Raw genomic sequence first — 26,323 nt, forward strand, 5'->3', positions numbered from 1 at the left:
CATCTGTAATGTGTTGTATTGGATTTACTTCATTTTTGGAGTTCACATGAAACATGCTCGCTTAGTTTAAAAAAAAAAATTTCAAGTTCACATGCCAAAAGTAACACTTTTAAAGGAAAGAATTTTACACTCTTTTTTTTTTATTTTTATTTATTTTTATTTATTTATTTATTTTTTTTTCCTCTTATGTCTCTGTGTGTAAAGTAATGGCTAGTTTTGTGTACATATGGTTATAGTCCTTAACTCTAATCAACATTTAAAAATGGCTGAAAATAAATTCATGCAAACGTTAAGTATTTGTACTAAAATACTAAGTTCTTTGCAATACATATTCCAGCCATATACACTTGAATGTGTCACTCGTGATTGATATATCAATTTATTTATTAGAGTCGCTTTAGCGCCTTTTTCACACATTTGTTATCTCCACTGAATGTGCTTGAAGCTGTGAAAATGTAAACAAATTCGTTCGCGCCATGTCAAGTAGCTGTTTTTCTTTGAAGCCTGAGGACAGATGACTTATGGGATTTTGAGTTTTAGAGCGAACTCTCCACCAACTGACGCGCCATGGTTTTCCCGCTCGTTCACTACGCCTCCCATCATTCATGACCTCCGATGCAGACGCAAGGATCGCAGTGATTGGTTGGATCTAGGTTCAAACCCAACGGCTGCACTCCTTATATGGTCATTGCACGCTTACCCTTTCATTCCGTCTTTTTATGCAAATATATTCTAATCGCCAGCTGTATGCAGTAGTAGTAAGAGCATGCGCAGTGCTTGAAACGGAGACTGCAAAGATTCAAAGTTTTTGTTCAGTAAGTACACTGTTATTTTCTTTACACAAAAACTCCCTTTATCACACTTTAACCGACTCGTTTTGTATAAGAAAGCTAATCATATCGTTATGTAATCATAACTTGACGTGTACGTTTCAGGTTGTTGTAAGCTAAATGTACAAAGACTTGCCGTCTCGACAATGGGATAACGTGGAAGTGAACGAGAGCGTGGCGTGGTACCGCTTAGAGCGTCGGCTAGCTCTTATGCTAAAAGCTAACAACAATGAGCCATATTTGGCGCACTAGCGGGCAAAGTTTGAATTTAAAGGGAAGGACTGTCTTTTAGTTTCTGAATGTGTTTTCTAACCTAATTTAATAACATGCATAAAATGAGCCCACTTCATAGTTATGTTTCTCATTATTTAAGCACGCATATTACTAAGAATCTCTCGGTAGCTTTTTGTTTCTTGACATCAGAAAGCGCAGCTGCCCGCTTTTTGTTTCGGACATTCGCTTCAAGCCTGACACTGCTTGCCAACGTCTAATAATAGTAATGATAAGTCTTATTTATGTTTTTATGTGCACATTTATGAGGCTTCCAGTTCGTTCATCTTTGTTCATAAACACGACATTCGTGTGAGTTTGCAGTCAGTAAAACAGTACTTGTGTTGTGGGTGTAGCGTCTCTGTGACCCTCCTCCTCACGTCCACCTTACTGTGAGCTCAAATTTGAATACCTTGATTGAGATTAATCACTAAGCTTTTCTTAAAGTTTTGTTAGTGTAATTAATGCAAACAGTGAAAGTCCCACTTTAAAGTTACTGTGTCAGTGTTGTCCTTTTGGGCGCTCCCGTGACTTTACTTTAAATCCCATACAATAGTTCAATCGAGTGAATTTCAGTTCGTTTAGCAATACTGATCTAGATACTTGTACATTTTCGAGTTACTACAATGATACTTAAAAGATGTATGCCCGAATGATTTGTTATAACTGTCGCTTAAAATGGTTTGCCTGTTTCTGTGTGAACGTAGGGACCGCCCCCTTTCAGTAGCAGAAAGCACAACTGTCTGCAGACATCCGCGGTGTTTTTCACTGGGATGCATGATTTCTGACTGTCTTTTTTTGTTTTTTTTTATGTCTTTGTTTGATTTTTAGCTATTTACTGACCAACAAGTAGACTATGTTTGGCTTTCACAAGTCAAAGATCTACCGGAGTAACGACGGCTGTTGCATCTGCAAGACCAAGTCCTCCAGTTCACGCTTCACAGACAGCAGCCGATATGAGGAGACATTCAGGCTGTGTTTTGGGTAAAAGCTTATTTTTTTTATTCTTCATATTGTAATTTTTGTCGCAGTAATAATTGTGTTAATGCTCCTAAGTATATAGGGGCCTCAGTTGCTCTTTTATTATTATTATTATTATTATTATTATTATTATTATTATTATTATTATTATTATTGTCTTAATGCCTTCCAAATTACTTGTTAAGGCTATCGGAGGATCGTGTTGGAGACATTTGCAATGCATGTGTGTTACTGGTGAAAAGGTGGAAGAAGCTGCCTCATGGCTCTAAGAAGAACTGGAATCATGTACGTGTTGGCTCATTTCAGAATTATTATGTATTTGTGATTTTATGAGCCAAATAAATTATACTTGCTGACGTGATTTGCCTTTTGTACCCAGGTGGTAGATGCAAGAGCTGGACCAGGATTTAAGGTGACAAAACCCAAGAAGATCAAGAACAGTGATGGAAAGAAAAAAAGCAAGCTAAAGAAGCTGCACAAACTAAAGAGACAAAGTAGGTACCGGTAGTTTTTTTTTCTTTAAACTTTACTATTTTATTTTATTTGTAGGGAGTGATTTTCTGTAATAAAACATTTTAAATCTTGATAAGCAAGGAAGACTTTCCTATTTAGTATAAATATAAAGAATGCTGTAAAAGAAATTTAGACTTGGCAAATCCCTTGCATCTACCTGAGTTTAGGTTTGGGCTTTTCTTCAGACTGAATGCTGCGGCATCTTGTGACTTTTAGAAGTGTGACAAATGGCATTAATTGCTAATTGTCACTATGCAAAACATTTGTGTGCGCATGTTTGTGTGCTGTAAAACTATACTTTAGCCTTTTGACTATACTATTTGGCTGATTTGATGTAAAACCTTCAAATATTTAATGTAAGACACCAGAGCTATGTGATATTGATGAGCATGAAAAGCCCTCTGAGAGCGCAGACCTCAGCCACGCAGCTCATTTCCACCCATACATCCATCCATCACTAAAGCAATTTCAAAATTATCCTAAATTGTGTTTACCTTTTATTCCAAGCAGATTCAGATGCCCACAGCACAACCTCCAGTATGTCTCCAGCTCAGTCTCCCAGTTATAGCAACCAGTCAGATGATGGCTCAGACATTGAGTCCAAACAAAGGCGCTCAACTCCTTCCATCTTCTCCTTTCTGGACCGTACTTACTGGAAAAGGCAAGCTGCTGCATTGGACCTTTATTTTAAAACAAATTAAATTGGCTATTCGCTCTCTTTTTTGTGATGTTACTCTAATCTTTCATTTTTCTTTTAGGCAAAAAGTGTGCTGTGGGATTGTCTACAAGGGTCGGTTTGGCGAGGTCATTATTGATCCCAGACTTTTCAAGCCCTGCTGTAGTTCCAAAAACCAGAAGGCGCTGGCACCCACACAAGTGGCCACACACTTGCCAGATACACTTCCTCCACAGCTTCCGGAAGACGTGAAAGAAACCTGGTGAATGCTTTTGCTGAATCCTAATCTGGGATTATCATTTGCATCCACCTGGATTCGTCTCCAGTGGCAGACTCCATTTCCACTTTTAGATAAATTGGATGTTGTGTCTACATATTTTTTTTAATGTGGGTATTATTGTATTTTTTTTTTTTTTGTTTGTTTTGTTTTACTTTGTATAGACTTGAGTTCTTATTGAAAGCAAAAAAAGAGGGCATTAGTGTTATTTATAGGAAAATGATACAGATTTTGTTCAAATTAAATCATAATTACACTTGCTTTAGGTTATTTTTGTATTAAGTGATGATTTTTTGTAAATATTTTGTCATTTTCTTTCTTACATATCAGGACTGCTCGTTTTTATGTCAAACTGTGAGCGTGCATATGAAAGACACCAGCTATTTTTCAAACCAGCTTCTTTATGTAATGTGTTGGCCTTCAACATTTTGTTCCTATATTTTGCTGTATGTTTACCTTTTTATGTACAAATGAGTCATTTATTTTATTTTTAATGACAAATGGCTTTTTCTAACACGAGCTATCATCACATCTATTTTTACTTTTATTAAGTTTAACAGGTATTTGATAAGTATGTAAATAGGACACATTTTCCCTTGAAACATACACAGCTTAAGCATGAAAAAGTTTGAAATGGTTTTTTTTTTTTGTTCACCAGTTTCTGCATGTTGGCATGGATAGATATAGTTAGACCATGCATGCAGTACATCCCTCTTCCTTTTGACAACAGCGACTTATTTATATAATTTGTACAGTCTCCACTGAGATGACATTGCATGTTGTAGACCAAAATTTCACAGAATTTGTAAATTCAGTGTTTTAGCTAATGTCCAAACCTTTAAAAAACATGACAGGAACAAACCACTATAAATGAAAGGTGTTCAAATGCAAAGACAGTTTGGTAACATTCTCAGATATAATTTTCTTCTTGCATTTCTCTAAAGACATGCAATGTTGGAACTCACGCTTTATGTAGAAACAGATAGAACTTGTAATTAGAAATCCAGCTGCAGCATCATTGAGCTGTAGCACTTAACTCCCATTTGATTATCATTCCAAACCGAACAAGCAGGCGGGCATGGCCTATGTGTTTCGGTTAAACTACATTTTAATGAGAAAACTGCTCTGAATAAGTATTTGTCATGCATGGCTGTGGTTTATCTGTAGAAGCAATTTTTTAAAAAGTATAAACTATGCAGACATTTTGAATGTGAGAAATGCTAAAGGGTTTTCTGTCACTTATTTTGGTGAAGAGTGATGGATCCTTACTGAACCAAATTGGCTTGGAAAAAGCTTCTGTCATTTCAGCAATAATGTTACATTCTCCTAAGTCTGCCAAGATAATATGCCATGTTGGAAAATAATGCTCGCACAGTTATTGCCATGGTGCATACCGTCTCAAATTCAAACAGAAGTGACAACGGTTGTAGATTTTTTTTTTCCTTACGCTTTTTAACAAAACTCAAATGAAATGAATCGACAGGCATTGTTCTGTAAAGTTTCTTATATGTACACAGTTCTGCGGCAGGGTAGTTAAATGCTGAATTTTTTTTTTTTTTTTCTTTTCAAGGAAATATGCTGCTTCCTTTTAAGATGGAAAATAAGCTTGTTCTTTTTGTCCTTAAGGATTTGCCATACTGTTGCGAGGTACATTTTGGGATATAAGATGTGCCTTAATGAATTACCTAATCTTTCCATAATTTTAAAATGTAATTTATATTAATTTATTACACAGCATTTTTAAACTGAAATTTTGAGGTAACTGGTGTAGAGTCTTTCAGATTTTTTTTTAATTATTTTTGTGCACTTCTTTTGAACAAGCAATGTATTTTTTGTACGCTTTTTTTTGTATACTGTATCACAAAGTAGATAAATAAAATTAGGGGGGGGAAAGTTTGCCTGTAGTATTTACTTTGACCACTGGGTGGCAGCCAGGCCATGCACATAAGTTGCATCACAGAACATGAAATTGTGCAAAGTTGTGAGGTAATTAAACTTAATATACTACAGCTACATATAGTGGCGCTATTCTTTCACGAAGCGAAAATAATTTCTACAAAAACAGGTCACAAATTCTCTGAAGTAACATTTTGGCAGTCTTATTTGGCATTATTTAACAGTATATGACTTCAAACATTTTTATATCACTGTATGTCAGAATACATCCCATATGTTGTAGTTTTTAGGGTGACAAATGCAAGTTTATTTAAAACGGAGATATAATCCACAGAAGGCACAAAAATGCTTCACCTCTACGTTCCTGTGAATGTCTATTTAAAAAAAAAATAAATAAAGAACAGCAAGGATGGATACTGAGACAGAAACTAAAACGCTCGGACTTTAATAGATTTAGATCATTTACCGATGATCAAACAATTTCCGGTCGAAATATTTTTTACAAATAAAACCCACTCCTCAGCACGGCCGCTGAGACGTTTTACGCACACCTAATGCTTCCGGTTATTCATTGGCTGACTCTTGACCCTTCAAAAGACCCTCTCCACCCACCCCTCTTGCGTGCACACGCACGCACGCTCTCATTCTCGCTCCTTTTCAGACAGTCACTCACTCCTTTCTCTATTGAAAAGCCCCTTGTGAAGCAGATTGACAGGCTAGAATGAAAATGAGGCGGACGCTCGGTCACGACTTCAGTGCGTACGCGTCCTTTTAAGAAGACCTCTAAACTTGGATCATATCACCATGGGAGCTATTTTGGCTGCACGGGACTTTTGTTTGTTTTTGCTCTTGTTAAATAGTCGTCAAAGCGTAGCACTTCCAGAGATTCGAGGTGGGACTGTAGTGAGTGTGCATGCGTATGTGTTGTGTTTTCCAGTCATGGGGATTGCTGCTTTACGCACGCTTTCAGGAGTGCGCTCTTGTTCTTTAACCAAAGGCAGATTTATGAATGAAACTTGAAGCTTCATTAAATACATGTTTCTGTATCAGTGTATGTTCTTTACATGTAACATTTGAGCCAAGTATTGTACCTTATTTTCTTACTTCTCAAAGAACTTTTAAGAAATTGTGTGTCGTAGGCTGCAATCACGAAGGAAACTTTTTAGTTAGTCCCTTCTTTTCCTTCGTCTTCTGTCATATATTCCTACAAAACACACTAATATAAAGGTTTATTTGTAGTAAATAACCAACCGATATTTATTGAAATCTTGTTTAAAACTAGTTGTGTACATGTATATTTCCGCAGATCCGTGCGCAGAGGAAAGTGATGGATGTCACATTGACGCTATTTGTCAGACAACTCAAGGCTCATACAAGTGCACGTGTAAAGCTGGCTTTAAAGGAGATGGGAAACGCTGTGAAGGTAATGTTAATGCTTACTTAATTGTGGCCAAAACAATCCGAGTAGAAGAATGGAATAAAAGATTCTACATCAGAATAAATTAAATGTTTTTAAGTTCATATTATCTTACAGTAAAGGTCTTTACCCAAATTCAGCATGTAGTTTAGTGTGTTGCCATTTATTTCATATTGTTAGATAAGGACTGAAATGTTTTGCATTGAAACATTTTCTATGAGTGTGTAAACATTTCCTCATGTGGTGTGTATTTCTCCAGATATTGATGAATGTGATCTGGAGTACAATGGTGGTTGTGTACATGAGTGCAACAATATACCAGGCAATTATCGCTGCACTTGTTGTGATGGATTCAATTTGGCACACGATGGGCATAACTGTCTGGGTAAGAAAACCACTAAAAGAAGAAAGATCTGTGACAAAGAGCTGGAATCATCAGCTCTGATGTTGAGGAATGCATGTTTGCGTGGGCTGTATGTGAAGTTTCCCACACTCATTTAAAAGCCATCAGTTACATCTGCAGTGTTTACGACACTGGGCAAAACAGCCGTATTGAATTTATTTGAGAGAAAAGCTTGTTTGTGATAATAGTAAACAACTTTTGCAGAGTTTTGCAAGCTGTTTATTAATGCAGTCGCTCCACTGTCCCGTAGACGTGGATGAGTGCAAGTTCAACAATGGTGGGTGCCAACACACATGTGTCAACACCATGGGCAGCTATGAATGCCACTGCAAAGAGGGCTTCTTCCTGAGCGACAACCAGCACACATGTATCCACCGATCTGTGGGTGAGTTTACAGTACGCACAAAGCATGAAATTCAAAACTGTATATTCTCCTTCTATAGTTGAGGTTTTGTGTTTCTGTGGATCCTTTTTTTTTATCTCTCATTTGTTTTGAACTCTATAAAGATTGTTTATTCAATTTTCCCCATAATGATCTACAAATCATTTATTGATGGGGCAATGAGGGGTGACAGTTTCAAGCTGGGTCTTGTCACTAAGCTTTTATGTGCTGCAGCAACATGCTGTGGGAAAAGGCTCTCTGTGTCCTGCAGAACAAAATAAGTTAATAACTGCAACACTACGGTCTATGTGCTCTGTGTCACAGATTAGTCTGAAGTGCCTTTGTTTTGTCTTCTTGACTGAAGTCGACTTAAATGCAAGTGCTTTCCACTCCATTGGGTCTTGACAGGCCTTTTAAATCCTGCAGACCTGACCACTGAGCTGTGACCCATCTATATAAATGGTGCTACGTCTCCTCTCGCTATTCATATTGTAGGTAGGAGTACGGTTTGCAGTGATTTGTTTCTTTTTTTCAGGCCAGCTGTGGGTCTGGTTGCCAAAAATATTCTTTTCCTCTGTACAGGTGCTAAAAATAACAAAGTGGTGGATGTTTTTGGATCGTGTAAGGCGTGAGAACAATCGGTGTCTTTAAGGATGCCAGACTAATCTCTCAGTATGAGTGCTTTTGTATTTAGCTGGTCAGTCACTGCAGGAGAGTTTCATTGTGTACCTCTCTCCCTTTTTTTTTTCTATCCCAGAGGGCCTCAACTGTATGAATAAGGAGCATGGCTGCGCCCACATCTGCAAGGAAACACCCAAAGGGGGTGTGGCTTGTGAGTGTCGTCCAGGGTTTGAGTTGGCCAGGAACCAGAGAGACTGCATCTGTGAGTGGATCAGCAATAAAGCTTAAGTCACACACACCAAGCGAGACACACACACACACACTCTATTTGCTTTGCTGTGACTGCACATTGTTTACTTTGCAGTAACTTGTAACCATGGCAACGGAGGCTGTCAACACACCTGTGCGGACACAGAGGATGGCCCCATATGCAGGTGTCACGTCAGGTACACTCTGCAACCTGACAAGAAGTCGTGTGTAGGTAAGCACACTGTTGATACAAAAACATGGAGACATAATGCTCCAATCAAAGTGTGATGGTTAGGAGCGATAAGACATTGTTCATATTTTATCGATTCACCATAACACCACACATTGCTTTTGTCACCTACTGTTGGGCCAGTTGATAGGTCAAAACGAGCGAGGCCATTCCAATCAGATGCTCAGTGTTTTATTCGTGGTTTGCCAAATTGGCCACAAGCCAGGCATTATAGTTACATTATGTTACATCATGATTTGATTAAATAAGGGAAGGAAAGCCTAGAAAGTACATTGTTTTTTCCAGTGAGAAGAGTAAGCCCATTTGGCGTGCATTTTGAGCTTCATAGCACTGTATGGCCTCTGTATGCATACTGCTGAACTCATTTCAAGCCACATAACTGGCTGAAGGAAGACTCCTAAAAACTGTTTAAGAGGTCTTTAATGTTTTCTAATGCATGAAGTTAAAGTGAGATTGTGTTTGCAACATTTTAAAGCTTAAATGTATATAAAACAAGTACATACTGCTTTCTGAATATATCAAATGAGGTGCATTCCCATCAAATTATTATTTGTGTTGATATCCTAACAAAACTAGTTGGGTTTGTTTTCTTTCTCTCTCTTTTTTTTTTTTGTAATCTGGAGTCTATCTTGATGAATGGTTGAAAACATAGGATGGGTTATTTTGTGACGCAGCATGCCTTTTCTTCTACACAACTGTTTAAAGGGATAAGGATCAGCTGTCAGATTGTGGGTTGTATCTGTTCTTCCAGCAGCAGTGTGTGTGAGGTCCAGGCGTGTAACAGCAATGTTGTCTCCAGATTCTGATCTGCTGCGTTATCTGACACACACCCAGCCGCTGCAAGCAGAAAATCTGATTATTCATTTAGCATTTGATAGGTGACACAAATACCCAGAGCTGAAGTCACCAGTTATGTCAGTGTTTTTTTTGTTTTTTTTTAATAGTTTTTTTATTTTAGAAATCTCGGGGATCTGTGGATTAATTCTGTCAATAACTGTATTTGTGTGTCACAGAGCGAGACGAAGCCACCACTGAATCCTTAGACCACAACGCCACATCCTTTACTGAGGTGGACAAACGTGTCAAAAGAAGGCTGTTAATGGGTAATAGTAACACCCCTCACAGATGAACGGCTTGAATAGTGTCTTACGTGATGGTGTTTTGGAGCTGCCAGGAAGAACTCATGAGTGGGAAAAGGAGTAATGTAACTGATACATTCCTCAGTCTTTTAAGCAAACTGTGAAATGACTGCGTGCTCTCTATCTCGCCCCCAGTCTCCCTCATGAAATATATGCATTTGTGACAGTGTGGTACATTTCACATTTTCCTTCCATTTGGGAAGGGCAACGTGTGAATATTTTCCTGCATAGTTTGTATTTATCAATTCTGTGATTCTGGGTCACACTTTCCTTGTAAAACACAGCATTTTTTGGCACTTTATCAGGTGAAAGGACAAGCATGCAAGTTGCGGGAGTCTGGTGTTATAAATAGTGCATGTTCCACCCTCAGCGTCTATTAGTGTGCGCTTCTTTTTTTTTCTTTGTAGTTTAAACACACATTTGAAATATGTGGTGCAAAGTGTATGTATTTAAAGAAATCCTGAGTCCAGTATGGTGCTCAGAAATTTTTTATATTCGCTCTGGTATCTGACAATGAAAGAAAAGAAAACAGCGTTGTTGAGAAAGATAAAGGTTTATCACACACAGTGATGTGAATGTTGTGATTTCAGAAACCTGTGCAGTGAACAACGGAGGCTGTGACTCCACCTGTAAAGACACATCCACAGGCGTGCGCTGCAGCTGCCCCGTCGGCTTCACGCTGCAGCCAGATGGAAAAACATGCAAAGGTCAGAGTTCCAGTTCACAACAACACCTTCTCAGAGAGAAGCGGCATGCTAAAAGACATACCCTGTTGGTTCGCAACAGAAATGCCTGCTTCAGGGGGTTGAAAATATCACTCCTTTCTATACAGATATTGACGAGTGCGAGCTTCATAACGGCGGCTGCGAACACTTTTGTAAGAACACCATCGGCAGCTTCGAGTGCAGCTGCAGAAAAGGCTTCAAGCTGCTGTCGGATGAACGTTCTTGCCAAGGTAGAAATTGCACCCTTAATCATCTGATTCAGTTTCCGAACAAATTGGGATAAAATTTGCCTGATTGAGCTAAGATAAGATAAACACAATCAGACTTTAAGCACATTTTAAGAAAAAACTTTGAATTTTCTCTTGAATGTAGCTTTTTTTAGGTTCAACCTGAAAGCTTAAATGATGCTGATATGATGTAAGTGTGTATGAACTTAAGACATCTCACTGCTGCTGAACCTGTAACTTTCACCAAAGTCATTATTATACCTGATGCGACACAGTGCGCGTGTTTTGTGTCTCTAAATGGGTAGAAGTGTGTCGGGGTGGGAAATTCCTCCTGATGAAGATTGCAACTGACTGCCCTGCTATTATGTCACCCGCCTGATTCTGATTACAGATACAGATGAGTGTTTTTTTGAGCGCACGTGTGATCACACATGTGTGAACTCCCCTGGTGGTTTTCAGTGTCTGTGCAACAAAGGCTACACGTTGTACGGACTGGCCCACTGTGGAGGTGAGACCAAGCCGGGTGGAGGAGACTACACATTACAACCTGACTGCAACATACAAGTGGTCACTTTGGAGATGTGTTGGTCTCAAAAGCAAACAAATGTAAGTTCTTACATGTCAATTTGTCATAAAGATTTTGTAATCTTTCATCCCAGACACAGATGAATGCAGTGTGAACAACGGTGGTTGTGAGCACGGATGTGAGAACACCATGGGTGGATTTCAGTGCTTTTGCCGTCCAGGCTATAAGCTGCACTGGAACAAAAAAGATTGTGTTGGTAAGTATGTTCTTCTTCCATATTTGTAAAGTTGAATGGTGTGTTTATGACATCGTGGACTAAAAACTGGGGGACAAAAAAACAGGAGATACTTTGAATTGTTCTCTTTTCTCTTTAAATCTGTCACTTGTTCTCACTTGTGCTTTGAGTAAAACCTCCAAAGTCGGACAACGCTTCAATAAGTCTGCATTTTTTTGTGACTCTGGCTCATGTGCATATTCCTTCATGCTGCAATCAAACATGAGCTTTTTTACCTTTGAGCTTTGCTGTGATTCTATCTAGAGGCTGAGGGTTCATCACCTGAAACCCCCCCCTCTAAACCTACCTTGAATTGTAGCAAGCAGCACGGAGGGGACTGCTGCTTTCTGACCTGCCAGTCTCAAGTTCACATCAGCAGTGGTGAGTTGAGCCAAATCTCTATATTGCATGACTTAGCTGCCGTTGTTGCCAACTGACTTGCAGATTCATTTCTTGATATCAACTACAGATACATACACATCTGCATTTACTGGTTCTCACAACTCATCACATACTGACATGTCAAAGCTGATCACAGAATTTTTTGAATGATCATTTTTGAACACTCTGGATTTCCAAAGCGTGCAAGTAACAGTTGCTAAAACCCAATAGGATTATTTTATTGTGTATTTTACCATCTAATTAGGATCTTAACTGAACACTTTTAACATGTAACCATAACAAGGGCTTTTTTATGCAGAACAAAGTGTTAGTTGAGGGAAGGATGTAAGAATAAAGATGATAAAAGATTACAGAAAAGGAAAAAACAGCAATCTCAAGGATGGACTTAAAACACAGGTTGGAGTCAGGTACCTGTCTCCTCTTCCCAATCAGCCGCTTCACACAATACCATTTTTCTGATATAGTTTCTTATTAGTACAGACAGTGCAGAAAGATTACCTGCAATGTGGAATAAAGCGTTCTCAGCATCAGTATGCGAGAAGTTGGAAAGAGAAACTCTTCATTGTTAAAACAGACATTTTGTAAGAAATATCATTGAGAAATTCAGCTGTCCTCCATATAGTTTAACCACTCTTAGAAAGTGGTTTCAGGTTGATAACTTCAAGTCATGTTGACTTGTTTGACACCAAATAGAATTAGATTAAAATATTTACCAGAAGCTCATTGGTGGGAATTTATATTTGCATCTATTTTTTTTTTTTTAAATCTTTGGTTTGCTTCTGAGTTTACAAAGAAGGATGTGACTTTAGCGGCATTTTGAAAAAGCATGGAAGCAAATAAAGCTGCTATACTTATGGTCAATAGTAAGAAGAGTTCTTTAAGTCAAAATGACATGATGCCTTTTAGTTAAGTGCATCATTATGTCTTCAAACGACCCCGCACAGTTAGGGGCCTCTCTCAGACATCCACTTCTTTCCATTTATCTGATGGTAACTGAACATGTCCACATGTCAGAATGAGCATCTCAGGGCTTTGCTGTAAACTGTGATGGGAATATAACTAGGGCGAGCCTAAATATATTTACATATTTCTTTCAGCACGCCACATTTCGGAGTGCTTTGCATATGGCTGATTACAACAAGTAAACTAAACTCCACCTAAGTTTGAAGTCAGAAAGTGTCGTGTTACATCAGCTGTTTAAGGAGCTAAGCACACTCAGTGCATTGTAGGCTAAAATGCTTTGTCTGTTACAGCGACTTCAAATGTTGCTGCATACAAACTCAGACTTTGATGTTATGATGTACTTAAGCAACCGTCCGGTCTCGCTAGAATGGCAAATATTGTATGTATTCTGGGGGTTTCCATCACTGTTGTTGGTCAACTTGAATGGATCCATAACTGAACATAAAGCGACTCATGTCTGAATGACTCAGTGTGTAGCTTTAACTGATTGATGAAGCCATCAGTGTTACGAATCCCATGTCTGAAAAGGGCTTAAGTCAGGCTGTTTTAGATTTTTTTTTTGTGTGAACCGTTGTCAACTTCAGTCGCCAGAGTGACTCGTCATGTTCCTACACGCTTCCTCTTTGCTCTCTTTCTTGGTTTTTGTGGCCCTAACTTTTGTCGGTGTTGGTCTGTGTGTCATGGCCTCTTGTGTGTTTTCAGGGACAGAGGATTCCTACACGGTGACCTGTGGAATGCCTCTGCCCTGCTTGGCTGACGCACAAAAGAACAACAGCGGCTTGCATTGCTTAGGCAAGTACAAACCCTCACAGATTTACATCTATCTTTCTGCTCTGCCACACAAAACAGTAACTCGGGAACAGCTCAGGCTTGTGTTTCTTGTTTTAACTTGATATATAAATAGATCAAAATGACAAGTTTTTCTTTTTTTTTTTTTTGTTTTTTTTGTCCAGGAAAAGCCCGTGTTCCACGCATTAAGACCACAGCTACTTTTAAGTCTGGCACTGCAAAGTGCAACTTGAAGCGAAGTCAGGAGAAACTCCGAGAGAGCTTAAACTCACCACACTCAGGTATAGAGGTTGCCACGTCGGAAGATTAACAATGCCTTCAAATGCAAGAGCAGATAGGCGAGGATTAGAATTAAGGGTCCTTCATGTTACAGGTTAAAAACAGTTTGGATTCAGCAAGAGCTGCCTGCATCGAAGAAGATAGAGCAGACCTGAAAGCTGCTTCAAAGAAAACCAAAAACCAAGGGCAAATGTGAAAAAGATTTGTGGGGAAAGTGATGTGGTTTGGAGTGTTTTGAATGTCTCAGAGCTGCACTTTGTCTGGCACTGACAGGGGAGGATGTAATTAGCCATAGCATGCCTTTCATGCTGGGTTGACCCAGCCATCAATCAAATGGCTTTTTGATTGTAGGATTATTTTGCCTCTCCAAAAGAATTCAACACACGCTTTTTCATTGTTCAGCGTAACAGAAAGGGAGCATAACTGTTTCAGATGGACATTAATTTAGTTTTATCTCATTTGTTTTTTTTGTTTTTTTTGTTTTTTTTTTAACATTCTTTAGTTATTTTAGGGCATTTAACAAACTATGTTTCAAATTAGAGTTACACCTTTCTCTACATACAGATGAGATAATCTGTAACAGTTGTGTGATTTTTGTGTGTTTTAACTGTGTCTGCTGCTTGTGGCGTGGTTATGGCGGGTTGCTTGTCTCCCGTGTTCACAGATAGCAGGTTCCTCTTCACGGAAAATGTCCAGTTCAGCTACGTGAGCCTTCACTGCTCCTCATCTGGACAGAGAACACGCAGTCGCCACAGCAGGAAGGCCGGCGAGGATGACAGCTCCTCCATCACAGCTGAGTTTGAGCTGGATGTGAACCCTGAGGAGGTAACAGGTTGGTCTCTCTGCCCTTTCTGCCTGCCTGTGTGCGACCTCTGCTTCTCATTCTCTGTCTGTTTTTCTTTCACTTCCGTCTGTTTGTCACTAAACAAAGCAAACCGTTAAAGTATCTCCTGTTTTGACTGGGCTTTGGTGGTGGTGGTGGGCTCTAGGGCAGAGGTGTTTTGTGGTATATTAATTTCTTCAGTATTGTTTTTCTTTAGTGAGGTAAGCAAGTGTGAATCGAACCATTAAATCCCATCTTTGGTATTAAGTGTGCAAGTTATGAGAGTTTTGCAAACAGTTGTGGTATCAAGTGCTTCTCTCAGCAGAGAATTGTGACCTAAACTGCGTCCGTCGACGTTCAGAGAAGAGACTCAGAAAGACCATCAGGACTCTAAGGAAATCCATAAACCGGGAGCAGTTCCATCTCCACTTTGCCGGGACAGACTATGAGTTATCCAAAAGTCTGGGCCACCCAGCCGACCTGCCGGGACACTGTGTGGCAGGACAGGTTCTGATGGGACGGAAATGTGGTGAGTTTGTCTTTTCATTCACAACAGAAATCCCTGTAAAGACAAATACCATTAAATCAGGCATACTGGAAGCGTTAATCTTTCCACCCTCTTTGTTTTAAGGCACCATTGGCTCTGAGTGCACCCCATGCACACACTACACCCACAAGTCATGTCTTTAAGTTATTGAATCAGCTCATACCAGTGAGATATATTTAGACAAGTTGGTTTAATGATTGTATTTGGAGCAGGTGTTGGCCAGATGAGCGCCATATTTGGTCGTAGACATGCTGTAATGAGCAAGCTGGAGTGGCGAGTGAGTTTGTGTGGAAGAACAGAGAGACTGTTGTTGGGGCTCCAAGCTGTGAGATCTTCCAGCATCTCCCTGGGATAAGAGTGCAGCATTTGGGCTCATGGCTGGTCTCCTGGTAGCTGTTGCCTTCACTTGAGTTTTATATACAACCTGTGATGGAGAAAGTGGTTGTTAACTACGACCGCACACTGTCAGGGGAAGAGAGCTGAAAGCTGGATTGTATTTTTCCTGGCTGATGCAGCTGAAAGCCCCTGTTTTCAGGCCTCACAGTAAGTTCCCTGCCTGCTGAACCATCTTCTCAGTAAAATAGTGCCTGTCTCCTTTTTTTTAATGTGTCTAAATATTCATTCAGACAATATGTGCTTTGTGCGATATAAACCACTAATCTGGAGGCTGAGGCTATTTCTATGGGATGTACACCCAGGTCTTGGAGCGGCTTTCTTCCACTGTTCAATATTTCCATCTTTCAGTAACACAGAACTTAAATGCCTTGATTCCTTAACTCCCTGCTATGCTTTCAGGTCAACATTAGGCAGTCGATTGGCCATGGCAGGGGTGTTGACATGTAATTTGTGAGAGGAGGAAAGGTGGGGGGGGGGGGGGGGGGGGGGGGGGCTGTGAGGCATTCTTCTTAACCTCCAGCTCTTTAAAGGAGCTATATTTTCCCCTCCTCCCCCACCTCCCGCTCTGGCTTAACGCAGAGTGCAGTTTAGTCCTTTTCAGTTTGCCCACTCCATTGAAAAGCCCACTTGGGACTCGCCTTTACTCCTTCAGAGAAACAGGCTTGTATGAATCCTGAGGCAACATTGTGCACAACTCAGAGCGTTTCTCCTCTAATTCTGCCTCCTTTTGGTTGTTTTCCTCCCTGTAATCAATATAACTGCTTGCAATGCAATTACGTTCCAGGAAATCGCTTTTGCTCAATTTGCATCTATTCACGTACTCGAATTTGAACGTGACATCGAATCTGTAGAAAGGGACAGTGAAGAAGATCCATCGGTGCCGTGATCAATGCTGCACCGCCAGTTGTTTGTGTCTATGGGAGAGCTGAGCATGTTTGCGTGTTTGTTTAGAGATCGGAGATGTTTAGGAAGTTCTGTTGATTCAAGATTGCAGTTTGAGTGTTGGGCACCCCCCACACCTTCCCCCCAGCTGGGGCCACTTTGCATGACCCCCAGCCACTAAACTGCTAAAGAGAATTGACTTCAGCCACACCATGGGAATCAATTAGCATCAGCTGTTTGGGCCTCCGCTTGATGGGCGCAAGCAGCGATTGGGCCAAGCAGAATGGGGGGATTCAGAAACCTGACCCCTTTTATTGGGTTCAGCTCCTTACCACTGTGATACCGTAGTGTTTTCCTATGTCATCAAGTAGGCAAAAACCGGGGACTTGAATAGAGGTGAAAGGTCTTTTAAACCTCTTTGGGGCCATCAATTCGAGGACTCTATAGAAGTGTTCTTTGCATTTGAAAAGCTTCAAGGTTTTTTTTTCTCTTTCACTCTCACTCTGCTCTTCCCTCACTGTTTCCCTCTGTCAAATGAAAGCTGTTAGAGGACATTGCAATGATGGTCTTTCAAATAAACAATAGGCCTCAAAAATGAACTGCTCTTGATAGAATTACATTTTCTGTCTTTGGAGGAAAATCCAACAGTTTGCTGAGCCACGTATAACAGAGCTACGTTCGGGCTTTTGTGTGGCCAACTTTAAGAAGCGGTGACTCTTTACACACAGACAGCAACTCAGGCACATCTTCCTCTAAAGACCAAGGGATTTCATTGATTTACCCTTTATCAGCTCCAGTTTTCATGTCAAGTGCTTTAAACTATCAGACAGACACAGTAATTCTCAAATTAATTACAGGCATCACTCCGAGCGGGAGGGACCAAAGCGAAATGGTGTTTTGGTCCCTATAATCAAGCCTTTGCACTTTTGTGAGATAAGAGGGAAATACCCCCCCTTTGATTTACATCTGGGTTTGCTTTTAAGAGAGGTGAGGCTGTTTATGCTGGCAGTAGAAGTTCCTCCTTGACATACTGCAGTGTGGTGTTATATCAAGTATGCTGAAAGCAGTGTTTGAGAGACTGCTTTTTTTTTTTTTGTGTACAAGTGTATTAAGATGGTGCGTTAAAGCATCTAAACATTTTATTGCTGGCTTCTTGTACTCACTTTCCATTTACTTACAGTGTGTGTGTGTGTGTGTGTGTGTGTGTGTGTTTGTGTTGAATTGTATCTGTAACAACATGACAGGCAGCATCCAGACCTTTTATTTTACCACATGAATAAATTTAAACTTTTGGTTTTTGATGGCAAGAATCAATCTGTGACATGATTGTTATCCAGTCAGACTGCACCTCAAGCCATGTTTTCTTTTTTTCATTTCAATAATGTAAACATTAATGACAGCACTTAAATAAATACAGCTTACAAACTCAAGTCAAGCCTCAGCCTGCACATGGTTAGTAATAATTACATATTTTCTCCCTTCCTAAGCACATCTGACAATTTCAAACTTTTGTTTTTAGCTACTTTTTTTTAAGTTGCAGTTGGAGCCGAAAACATGTTAACGATCTGCGTGAATGTCTTCTGTGCGTCACATTTTATTCCTTTTAGTCATCCAACTTTGTGCTGTAAAATATATGTAAATATTTTGTTGTGCATCAAAGGTTGCTCTGAACCTTAATCACGTTTAAAGTATATATATGGTTCATCAGGAATTGTTAAGTCTGATTAGTTAATTCTTTTCACTGACATGTGAGGATTGTCTGACATCTGATAACCATGCAGGAGAGACAGCAGAACAAAGTGATTTGCTTCATAATGACCAGTATAATGTTAAATTGCTGCAAGTGAATCATACAACAGATGCTTGAAAATGTGAGTGCATAAGAAGAGTATAAAAGCAGTTTATTTGTAGGTTAAAAAAAGGACCATATTGATCATTTAATTGCATGCTCCATTAGTGATTTAAAAAAACTGAAGAACTTGTAACTGTGAACAGATGTGACATGAGAGCAAAATTTTCCTGTCCCCATTAAAAGGAATACTGAATCAGACAATCTCTTGATGAAGCTTTAAATATGAATATAATTATATTTAAATATCATGTCAAAACAGATTATTGAATCCATACGCAGGCAGTGTGCATGAGCAGTTCCTCACTCGGTGTCTAAAGTTGCACAGTCAGAGTTAAACAACAAAACACGTCTGTTTTAACAGCCTGTGTTACTTGTTGAGTGGAAAATTATCAACTCTGGCGTGACTGCAGACCTTTTGTTTTTCATCAGCAATTATATTCTGGGAAACTAACCAGTGTTTATTTCTGCCTTTGCTCATCTCCAATTCGTTTCGCCTCTTCAGCTTCCTCCACTGTCATTTAATTCGTCCCGCTCAGAGACGAGTTTTGCTGCCTTACATCAGTGTTATGTAAATTTTTAAATGTGTATGTTGTCAGAAAAGATCTCTTCAGTGTTTTGAAGCATTCAATTCATGTTTAAAAAAAGGAGTTTCAGTCATGGAAAGTTAAGATGGAAGCATTCTTTGTTAGTCCTATCTTTTGGTTTCTCACACTGCGGAGAGCAAACTTGTCTTTATCCTCTCCTTTTTCATTTGTCCTGGAATAGCTGAAATGCCTGATTAAAATTAATATTATCGGTGTATTTAGCTTTGATAATTCATGAAATAAGAGATGATTTTGCTTCATATTCCCTGTTGAGTTCAGATTGTACATAACCACAGGCAGCATGTAAAGTTCTATAAATCAATAAAAAAAACTTAATGCACAATTAATTGCTTGTTTGTTGATACAGATGTGCAACTCAAATAAAGTGCAGCGTATGCTGTCACTATGAAGATTTATTTAATCCATCTTCACTGTGTTTATATATTTTAAGTATGCACATGGCCATCCGTGATTACACTCTAGAGGTCTGGTTTACTTTATTATGTTGAGGAAATCTTTATATGTAGCCATGGGGAAAACTGCTGTATTTGTTGATCCATGTCTGCACCTCACATTGTATTTCTGTTCTCGAATGTGTTTTGTAGTCTGTACAACCTGTCTGGCACTGTTACATCTGCTAAATAACGTTAATTACCTGTTCAGGCGTAAGATTCATTTAGTGTGATTTGCGTGTCTTAAATGTTTTCAGGTGCTGAGGAGGTATTTCCAGTTCCAGTTCAGCCTCAGTCCATATTACAATTGTTGTTAGTTTTTCTTCTAAACAAAAAAAATTTGAAGTCTAAATCATTTAAGTAATGACTTTTTAAAAATCTATTTTCATGTCATTTCTGGAATTTAGTGAGCTGCAGTGTTGGGACGTACTACGATGGTGATCAAGGACGGTGTGTGCTATGTCCAGCCGGATTTTATCAGGATAAAGAAGGACAGATGTCTTGTGAAGTCTGTCCTACACCTGAAGGAAGGGAGATGCCCAGGGTGGTCGGAGCTCGAAAACTGTCGGAGTGTGGAGGTGAAATATTGTTTTATACCAATGAAAGGAATCTTAATCCTAATCAGAATATGAGCACAGATTGTGTGAGAATTACATTTTAATTCTCTTAATAAACTAGTTGAGCTTTGTCGGTGTGATCTGTAGTTTAAGCGAATCGTTTTTTTATCTGAAAGATGACTGTAACTAGGTCAATCAACCCAGGCAACAGCGAAATATCTTTTTTATAAATAATCAGTTGTGACTAATGTACCTCGGATAGCTTTCTGTTACCTGGATTGACTTGCTCAGGACTTTCAGGATCTGGATAAGTGGTAAGAAAAAGCTGGTTTTGAACTCTGTTATTCAACACAAGGTTTTCCATCTTGGTCAGCAAGCCCTCACGTAAAAAGGGTGGTGTTTACTGCGTCTGACCAATCGCAGACACGGAGAAACCCTGCAGAGCAGCCTACTTCACCATGGTGGAGCTGATCGTTATTCTTCAGAAGTATGAAGAACTGAAACACATCATCCAGGTTGCTAGAGCAACAGCCAGGAAGGAATGCTGGCAGAAAACTACCAGCTCTTATAATGAGTAAATTTGTGAAATATCCTAAATTAATTCATCAGACAATAGTAGCGGACAGCACTCTGCTCACTTAATACCGCTTCATTTTGGCACATACATCTCAGACAGAGGTGCTTCCTCCCTTCTTTTCCCTTCTATTTTGTTTTTGAGTCTTAGCACTCTTGTGAGCGTGTTTTGTGTTGGAATATTAATTCCTCACCATAACAGTGAGGCACAAGTATTTATGTGTTCTATGAATTCATGTTTCTGTAGTTATGCCATGTGGGACTTTGTTATTAACCTATTAAAGCTAAATTGACTTGGAAACAAGTCAAGAGAAAGCAAGTTCAAAAGCATACTTCAAAGCGTTCAATAACTATGCTTTATTTCTTCATCATAATTATGCATCTGTCCCTAGAATTATTATTTACGATCATATTAGGAGGAAATGTAAATAAAATTCAATCTAATTTATGTTGTCTCTGCATAGATGCTAGCTAATTCTCCATGTTTTTTTGCCTTTTGCGCTAAATAACCTGCTGTCGGCTCTTGTTCTGTCCAAACTGTGGAGCTTTGGTATCTGTGTAACTCGCTGTAAAAAATGCACAGTAAACTCTGGAGTTTAATGCGTTCTTCTTTTTTTGTTTGTAAAAATAAAAAAATCAGGAAGTGCTTCCACTGAAAGGAAACATAAAACCTAGAATACATAAACAAAATGCAGAAAAAGCTGAGAAAGACCCGGACAGTCACATAATGCAAATAAATGTTTTGTGAAATGGAGTCACTCAGGAAGCGCTGGTGCCATGATAAAGATCTCTCCTTGGCAGATGTTCTGCTTTGTGTAAACCCAAAGAAGCTTGAGTTCAGGTGATGATGATGTATTTGAATTCAGAAGGCGAACACTTTTAGGCTTCTTTCAGTCCCTGAATACAAGCTTAAAGAGCCACTATGAGTGCTGTTATCACAGTCACTTTGTGGTTGAATCCCAGATCTCATCTCCTCGGACAGACTAAACAAGAAGAGCCATCAGCGGATTCCTCCTGGCGCCCACACTGCATTAGTCATCCAGGAGTTGCACTGTGCAAGAGGTGCAAATGAAACATGGCATCATTCCAATAACATTTCTTCAAGCTGTTCCACAAATGCTTACACAATGAGAGCATATTTGATCTGATATCTCACACCACACTGTTGAAGCTTTGTCGTTTTGAGAGAGCTTTTGCCATTTCTGAGTCCACAGTTTGAGCTGACCATACGCTTCTCTGTGTGTTCAGGTCAGTGTTTCCCTGGTCAGTACTCTCCGGATGGCTTCATCCCCTGCCTGCCCTGTCCTCTGGGAACATACCAGCCAGAAGTGGGCCGCACCTCCTGTTTCCCCTGCGGAGGAAACCTGGTCACTAAACACAGCGGTGCTGTCACTTTTCAGGAGTGTGAGACCAAAGGTGTGGGCTGTGTTATTACTCCCGAAAGACTCCTGTTTAGTTTTTAACATAAATGGAGGGCTTTGGTATCTCTTTTGGAGTAGAAAAGGTTTATGAAAACCTACATAACTTAATAAATAAAGTGAAACATCTGTGATTTTTCGTACTTTTCTCCACTATACCTCTTTTATCTTGTGGATACACAGTCCTCAGTTTTCTGTTGCGTTGACAGGACCTCTGCTGCCCTCTGCAGCTGCTGTATGGAACTTACCGTGCAAAAACATCTGTTGTTTATGCGTAACATAATTGTCTTTAACTGGAGATAAAAACCCAAAGAGAACTATGTAATATTTCAAATGACTTAAAAATATGAAAAATGCCAACTTTCCACCCAACAATGAATATTTGGAGCATTTTATCATGAAAATCACCTAACAGACTTGTTACTCCCTTGACTCTTGTAGTGCAGTGTTCTCCAGGACATTACTACAACACCACAACACACCGCTGCATTCGCTGTCCAATGGGCACATATCAAGAGGAGTTTGGCCAAAATTACTGCGTCACCTGCCCTGGAAATACCAGCACGGACTTTGATGGCTCCACTAGCATAATGCATTGCAAAAGTAAGTCTGTCTCTAAACAGGAAAAACTGAATCACTGCAGCCTTTTCCCAATACGTTGACCCTTGGAGCTATGAAGAAGCATGCTTATTTTACATGTCTGTGTCCTTTGCAGACCGACAGTGTGGAGGAGAGCTGGGAGACTTTACTGGCTACATTGAGTCCCCCAATTATCCAGGGGACTACCCTGCTAACATAGCATGCACTTGGACCATCAACCCTCCTCCCAAACGCAGGATCCTTATTGTTGTACCAGAAATCTACCTGCCCATTGAGGATGAATGTGGTGACTACTTAGTAATGAGGAAAAGCTGTGAGTTTTAAAATTAAGAAATGTAGCTGGCTGACAGGATGAGCAGTCATTAAAAATCTTCTCCATCTTCCAGAAATAAGGATAGACTTTTAATATTAATATAGTAAATAACTGAAAGATCCTCCCCCCCCCACCCCGTGTCCTCACCCTTTTACCTGACAGCTATGGCCAACTCTGTGACAACTTACGAGACGTGCCAGACGTACGATCGTCCCATTGCTTTTACCTCCCGCTCCAAGAGGCTATGGATACATTTCAAGTCCAACGAGGGAAACAGTGGGAAAGGCTTCCATGTTCCATATGTGACATATGATGGTACGTAGAAACAGGAGATTTTGCTTATCATAAACTGTTTTGTGGAAGTTCGTTTTTAAATTAAACTGGTTATAAATCAGAGATTACTTCCTAAATTTGATTATGTAATGTCACTTTAAAAAATGGATTTCAGTAATAATTTATTGACTCAGTATGTTTTCGGAGAAGTGCAACAGATATAAACAGTCTTGCACAGGATGCAGATGTTTCCTCAAGTTCGAGCATTTTAATGTTGGCAACAATTTTACTACTTAGTTATAAACTTTACAATGAACAGTGATGTTAAAACTCCTTTCAGTTACCTACATTTTTTGTCAAATTAAAAGGCACTCCACTTTTTTTTTTTATAGTAATGAGGTTTCTCATGTGGTAAACACAGCTTGTTTAAGACAGGCTGCAGTGATTTGATTGCAGGCAGAAGGCTGAGATCATTTAAAAACAACGCTCAGTGTTCGAGCACATGCTGTTAAATCAACAGCGCATAGAGGCTTGATGGTTCCGTTTTTAAATGTCTTGCCTTGCTGTCTGGAAATGTATGAAAAGGAGTCATTATTGCACAGTGAACGCATGAAATATGCATAAAAAGAGGAATGTATTCAAATGAAAGCCTTTGGTAATCACCCGTATTTTGATCAGTAACTGTTATTTAAATACTTTTTCAGAGGACTACCAAGAGCTGATTGAAGACATAGTCAGAGATGGGAGATTATATGCATCAGAGAATCATCAGGAAATTCTCAAGGTATCCACATTTTGCTTGTTCGCCAATGTTAATCTTAGATTGATTACAACTTTGTGCATGAGGAAATTTTCAGACATTTGGTTCAGTATAAAATATATAATTGTACATTACTTGTAAAACAATAATGTTGTAGAATAATAAAAAAGATAGTTTGAATTGTTCATATGAAAACAATCTGACTGACATGGAGAAACATCTCCGGTCCAGAACAGTATTTAATGATGTCTTGGGTGCATTTCGCACCCTCTAGCGGAGACATGTGGAAATACAGACAACTGCTGACTTGAGTTTCACACTGCCTGTTTTCTCATCAGGATAAGAAGCTCATGAAGGCATTGTTTGATGTATTGGCTCACCCACAGAACTTCTTCAACTACACGGTGCAACAATCAAAAGAAATGTTCCCCAAATCCTTCATCCGCTTCCTGCGCTCTAAAGTCCTGAGATTCCTACGCCCTTAAAAAGCATCCACACCAAGAATTGGGACTTTTCAGGAGAAAGTCATGTCAGACACTGGCAATAATAATTACAAGTCCACTGACTTCTTAAATATTATTGTAGAGTTTCCTGTTTTCACACAATGCTGTTTTAGAGTGTCTCAAACTGGGGACGTATGGACATTTCCAACAAGTGGACTTCTTAGAGGGAGAAGTGAACACATACAAACCATTGACTTATATTGGCCTCCTCAGAAAGGAGTCAAGATTTCATCCCACTTTTTTTTTTTTTTTTGAGATTTTAAAGTCAAGATTTAAACTAATCGTTTGGTGTGTTTGCTTTAATACTGCACATGTAAACTTTATGGTACTTTTGCTAATGGAGTCACGATGAAACATAAATATAGTACCTGAACAGATATATGCTGAATGTCAATTATACTGTATATAGAGTGTGTATCTAGATTTAACATAGGTCACTTTCATGAGTAGAGATGACTTATTGACTGAAAAACTGCAAAATGTCAGGAACTAATCAAGCACAAATGTTTTCTCTGGGACACTAGCACTACTAAAGAGGTAGCCCCACTGCAAAAGCAGTTACTCTGATAAATATTTTGTATATGATGTATAAAGTTTTAGGTGAAATACTAAGGTATAAAAAAAATAGTTGCAAATGCTGGTGACCCTTGTATTTGTTGTTCCAAAGTGTCTGTATGAGTACTACTGTTCTAAAAAAAAAAAAAAAAAAATATGACCGGCTTTTAATGCATTAATGATGTTTTCATTGCTGCATCTGAATTACAGCTCTGGTAATGCAATTAATATTGTGAACTAGCAACCAAAGATTAGTATGTCAAGACCCAGAACGACGTCATGTTGGTGTGCATGAAATAAATTTCAAGTCTTGTAAAGTGCAACTATTCATCCCTTTTAGATGATACATGTATGTATATTTTTTATGATTTTGTACATCCAATATGCTGTAAATAAAGATAGGAAACTTGACTGACCAACTTTATGTGGTCACAGTTTACCTTTATTTTTCTTTAGTTAGATAAAAGTTAGAAGAAAAAAAAAATGATAAAAATAAAAACACAGTGGTCACGTACTTCTTGTATATTGACACACATTTTTAATTACTAGACTCAAGAAAAAGTGGGCTTAAGTGAGGAATAATTGCACAGAAAAGATTTGTTAATTGGGACAAGTACACATAAATGTTTTTATTTAGAATTGCAGCAGTATTTTAGACTCATATAGTACATCAGTTTAATATCAGCATAAACTGCGGATTATTTTATAGGTATTTATGTCTTCCAGAACCACATCTTGGAAATAAGATTATTTACATGTTAATAAATAGGTGTGTTATCCCAGTGCCCCATTGCTACATAACACAATGCTGAAACTGGCTCCCCAGGACAGGAAGACCAAGAATTACCTCAGCTGCGTAGGACAAGTTCATCAGTCATCAGTCTCAGAAAACTGCAAATAAACTGCACCTCAAATCAGAGAAATGCTTCACAGAATTCAGGAAGGTGATGCATTTCAACATCAGCTGTTCAGAGGAGACTTCAGGCTTTCATAGTCAAATTGCTGCAAAAAGCCACTTCTGAGAAAGAACTAGAAGAATAAGACACTAATTTGGGCCAGTAAACATCAGGAATGGACATCAGTTCAGTGGAAATGTGTACTCTGGTATGATGAATCCAAATTTGAGACTTTTAGTTCTACTTGCCA

At 39.1% G+C, this 26,323-nt stretch overlaps 2 protein-coding genes across 2 annotated transcripts; both read left to right on the plus strand.

Annotated features, from left to right (window-relative positions):
* Positions 1 to 1,956: 1,956 nt before the first annotated feature.
* Positions 1,957 to 3,536, plus strand: sinhcafl (SIN3-HDAC complex associated factor, like; the record flags this gene model as incomplete). The annotated part of the gene is made up of 5 exons (XM_079240056.1): positions 1,957 to 2,084; positions 2,267 to 2,366; positions 2,461 to 2,575; positions 3,105 to 3,255; positions 3,353 to 3,536. The coding sequence occupies 5 exons, from the start codon at positions 1,957 to 1,959 to the stop codon at positions 3,534 to 3,536; spliced, it is 678 nt and encodes a 225-aa protein (XP_079096182.1).
* Positions 3,537 to 6,247: 2,711 nt separating this feature from the next.
* On the plus strand, positions 6,248 to 24,851 carry scube2 (signal peptide, CUB domain, EGF-like 2; the record flags this gene model as incomplete). Its single annotated transcript, XM_079240101.1, has 23 exons — positions 6,248 to 6,335; positions 6,750 to 6,866; positions 7,120 to 7,245; positions 7,514 to 7,648; positions 8,403 to 8,528; positions 8,631 to 8,747; positions 9,779 to 9,868; positions 10,495 to 10,611; positions 10,737 to 10,859; positions 11,248 to 11,364; positions 11,516 to 11,638; positions 11,921 to 12,037; positions 13,724 to 13,813; positions 13,975 to 14,091; positions 14,754 to 14,921; positions 15,235 to 15,441; positions 20,033 to 20,203; positions 22,004 to 22,171; positions 22,615 to 22,776; positions 22,889 to 23,086; positions 23,249 to 23,401; positions 24,064 to 24,143; positions 24,458 to 24,851. 23 exons carry the CDS (start codon positions 6,248 to 6,250, stop codon positions 24,602 to 24,604), a joined length of 3,057 nt encoding a protein of 1,018 aa, XP_079096227.1. The 3' UTR covers positions 24,605 to 24,851.
* Between the last annotated feature and the right edge of the window lie 1,472 nt (positions 24,852 to 26,323).

The sequence above is a fragment of the Telmatherina bonti genome (assembly GCF_933228915.1).
Source record: "Telmatherina bonti genome assembly, chromosome: 1".
NCBI lineage: Eukaryota > Metazoa > Chordata > Actinopteri > Atheriniformes > Telmatherinidae > Telmatherina > Telmatherina bonti.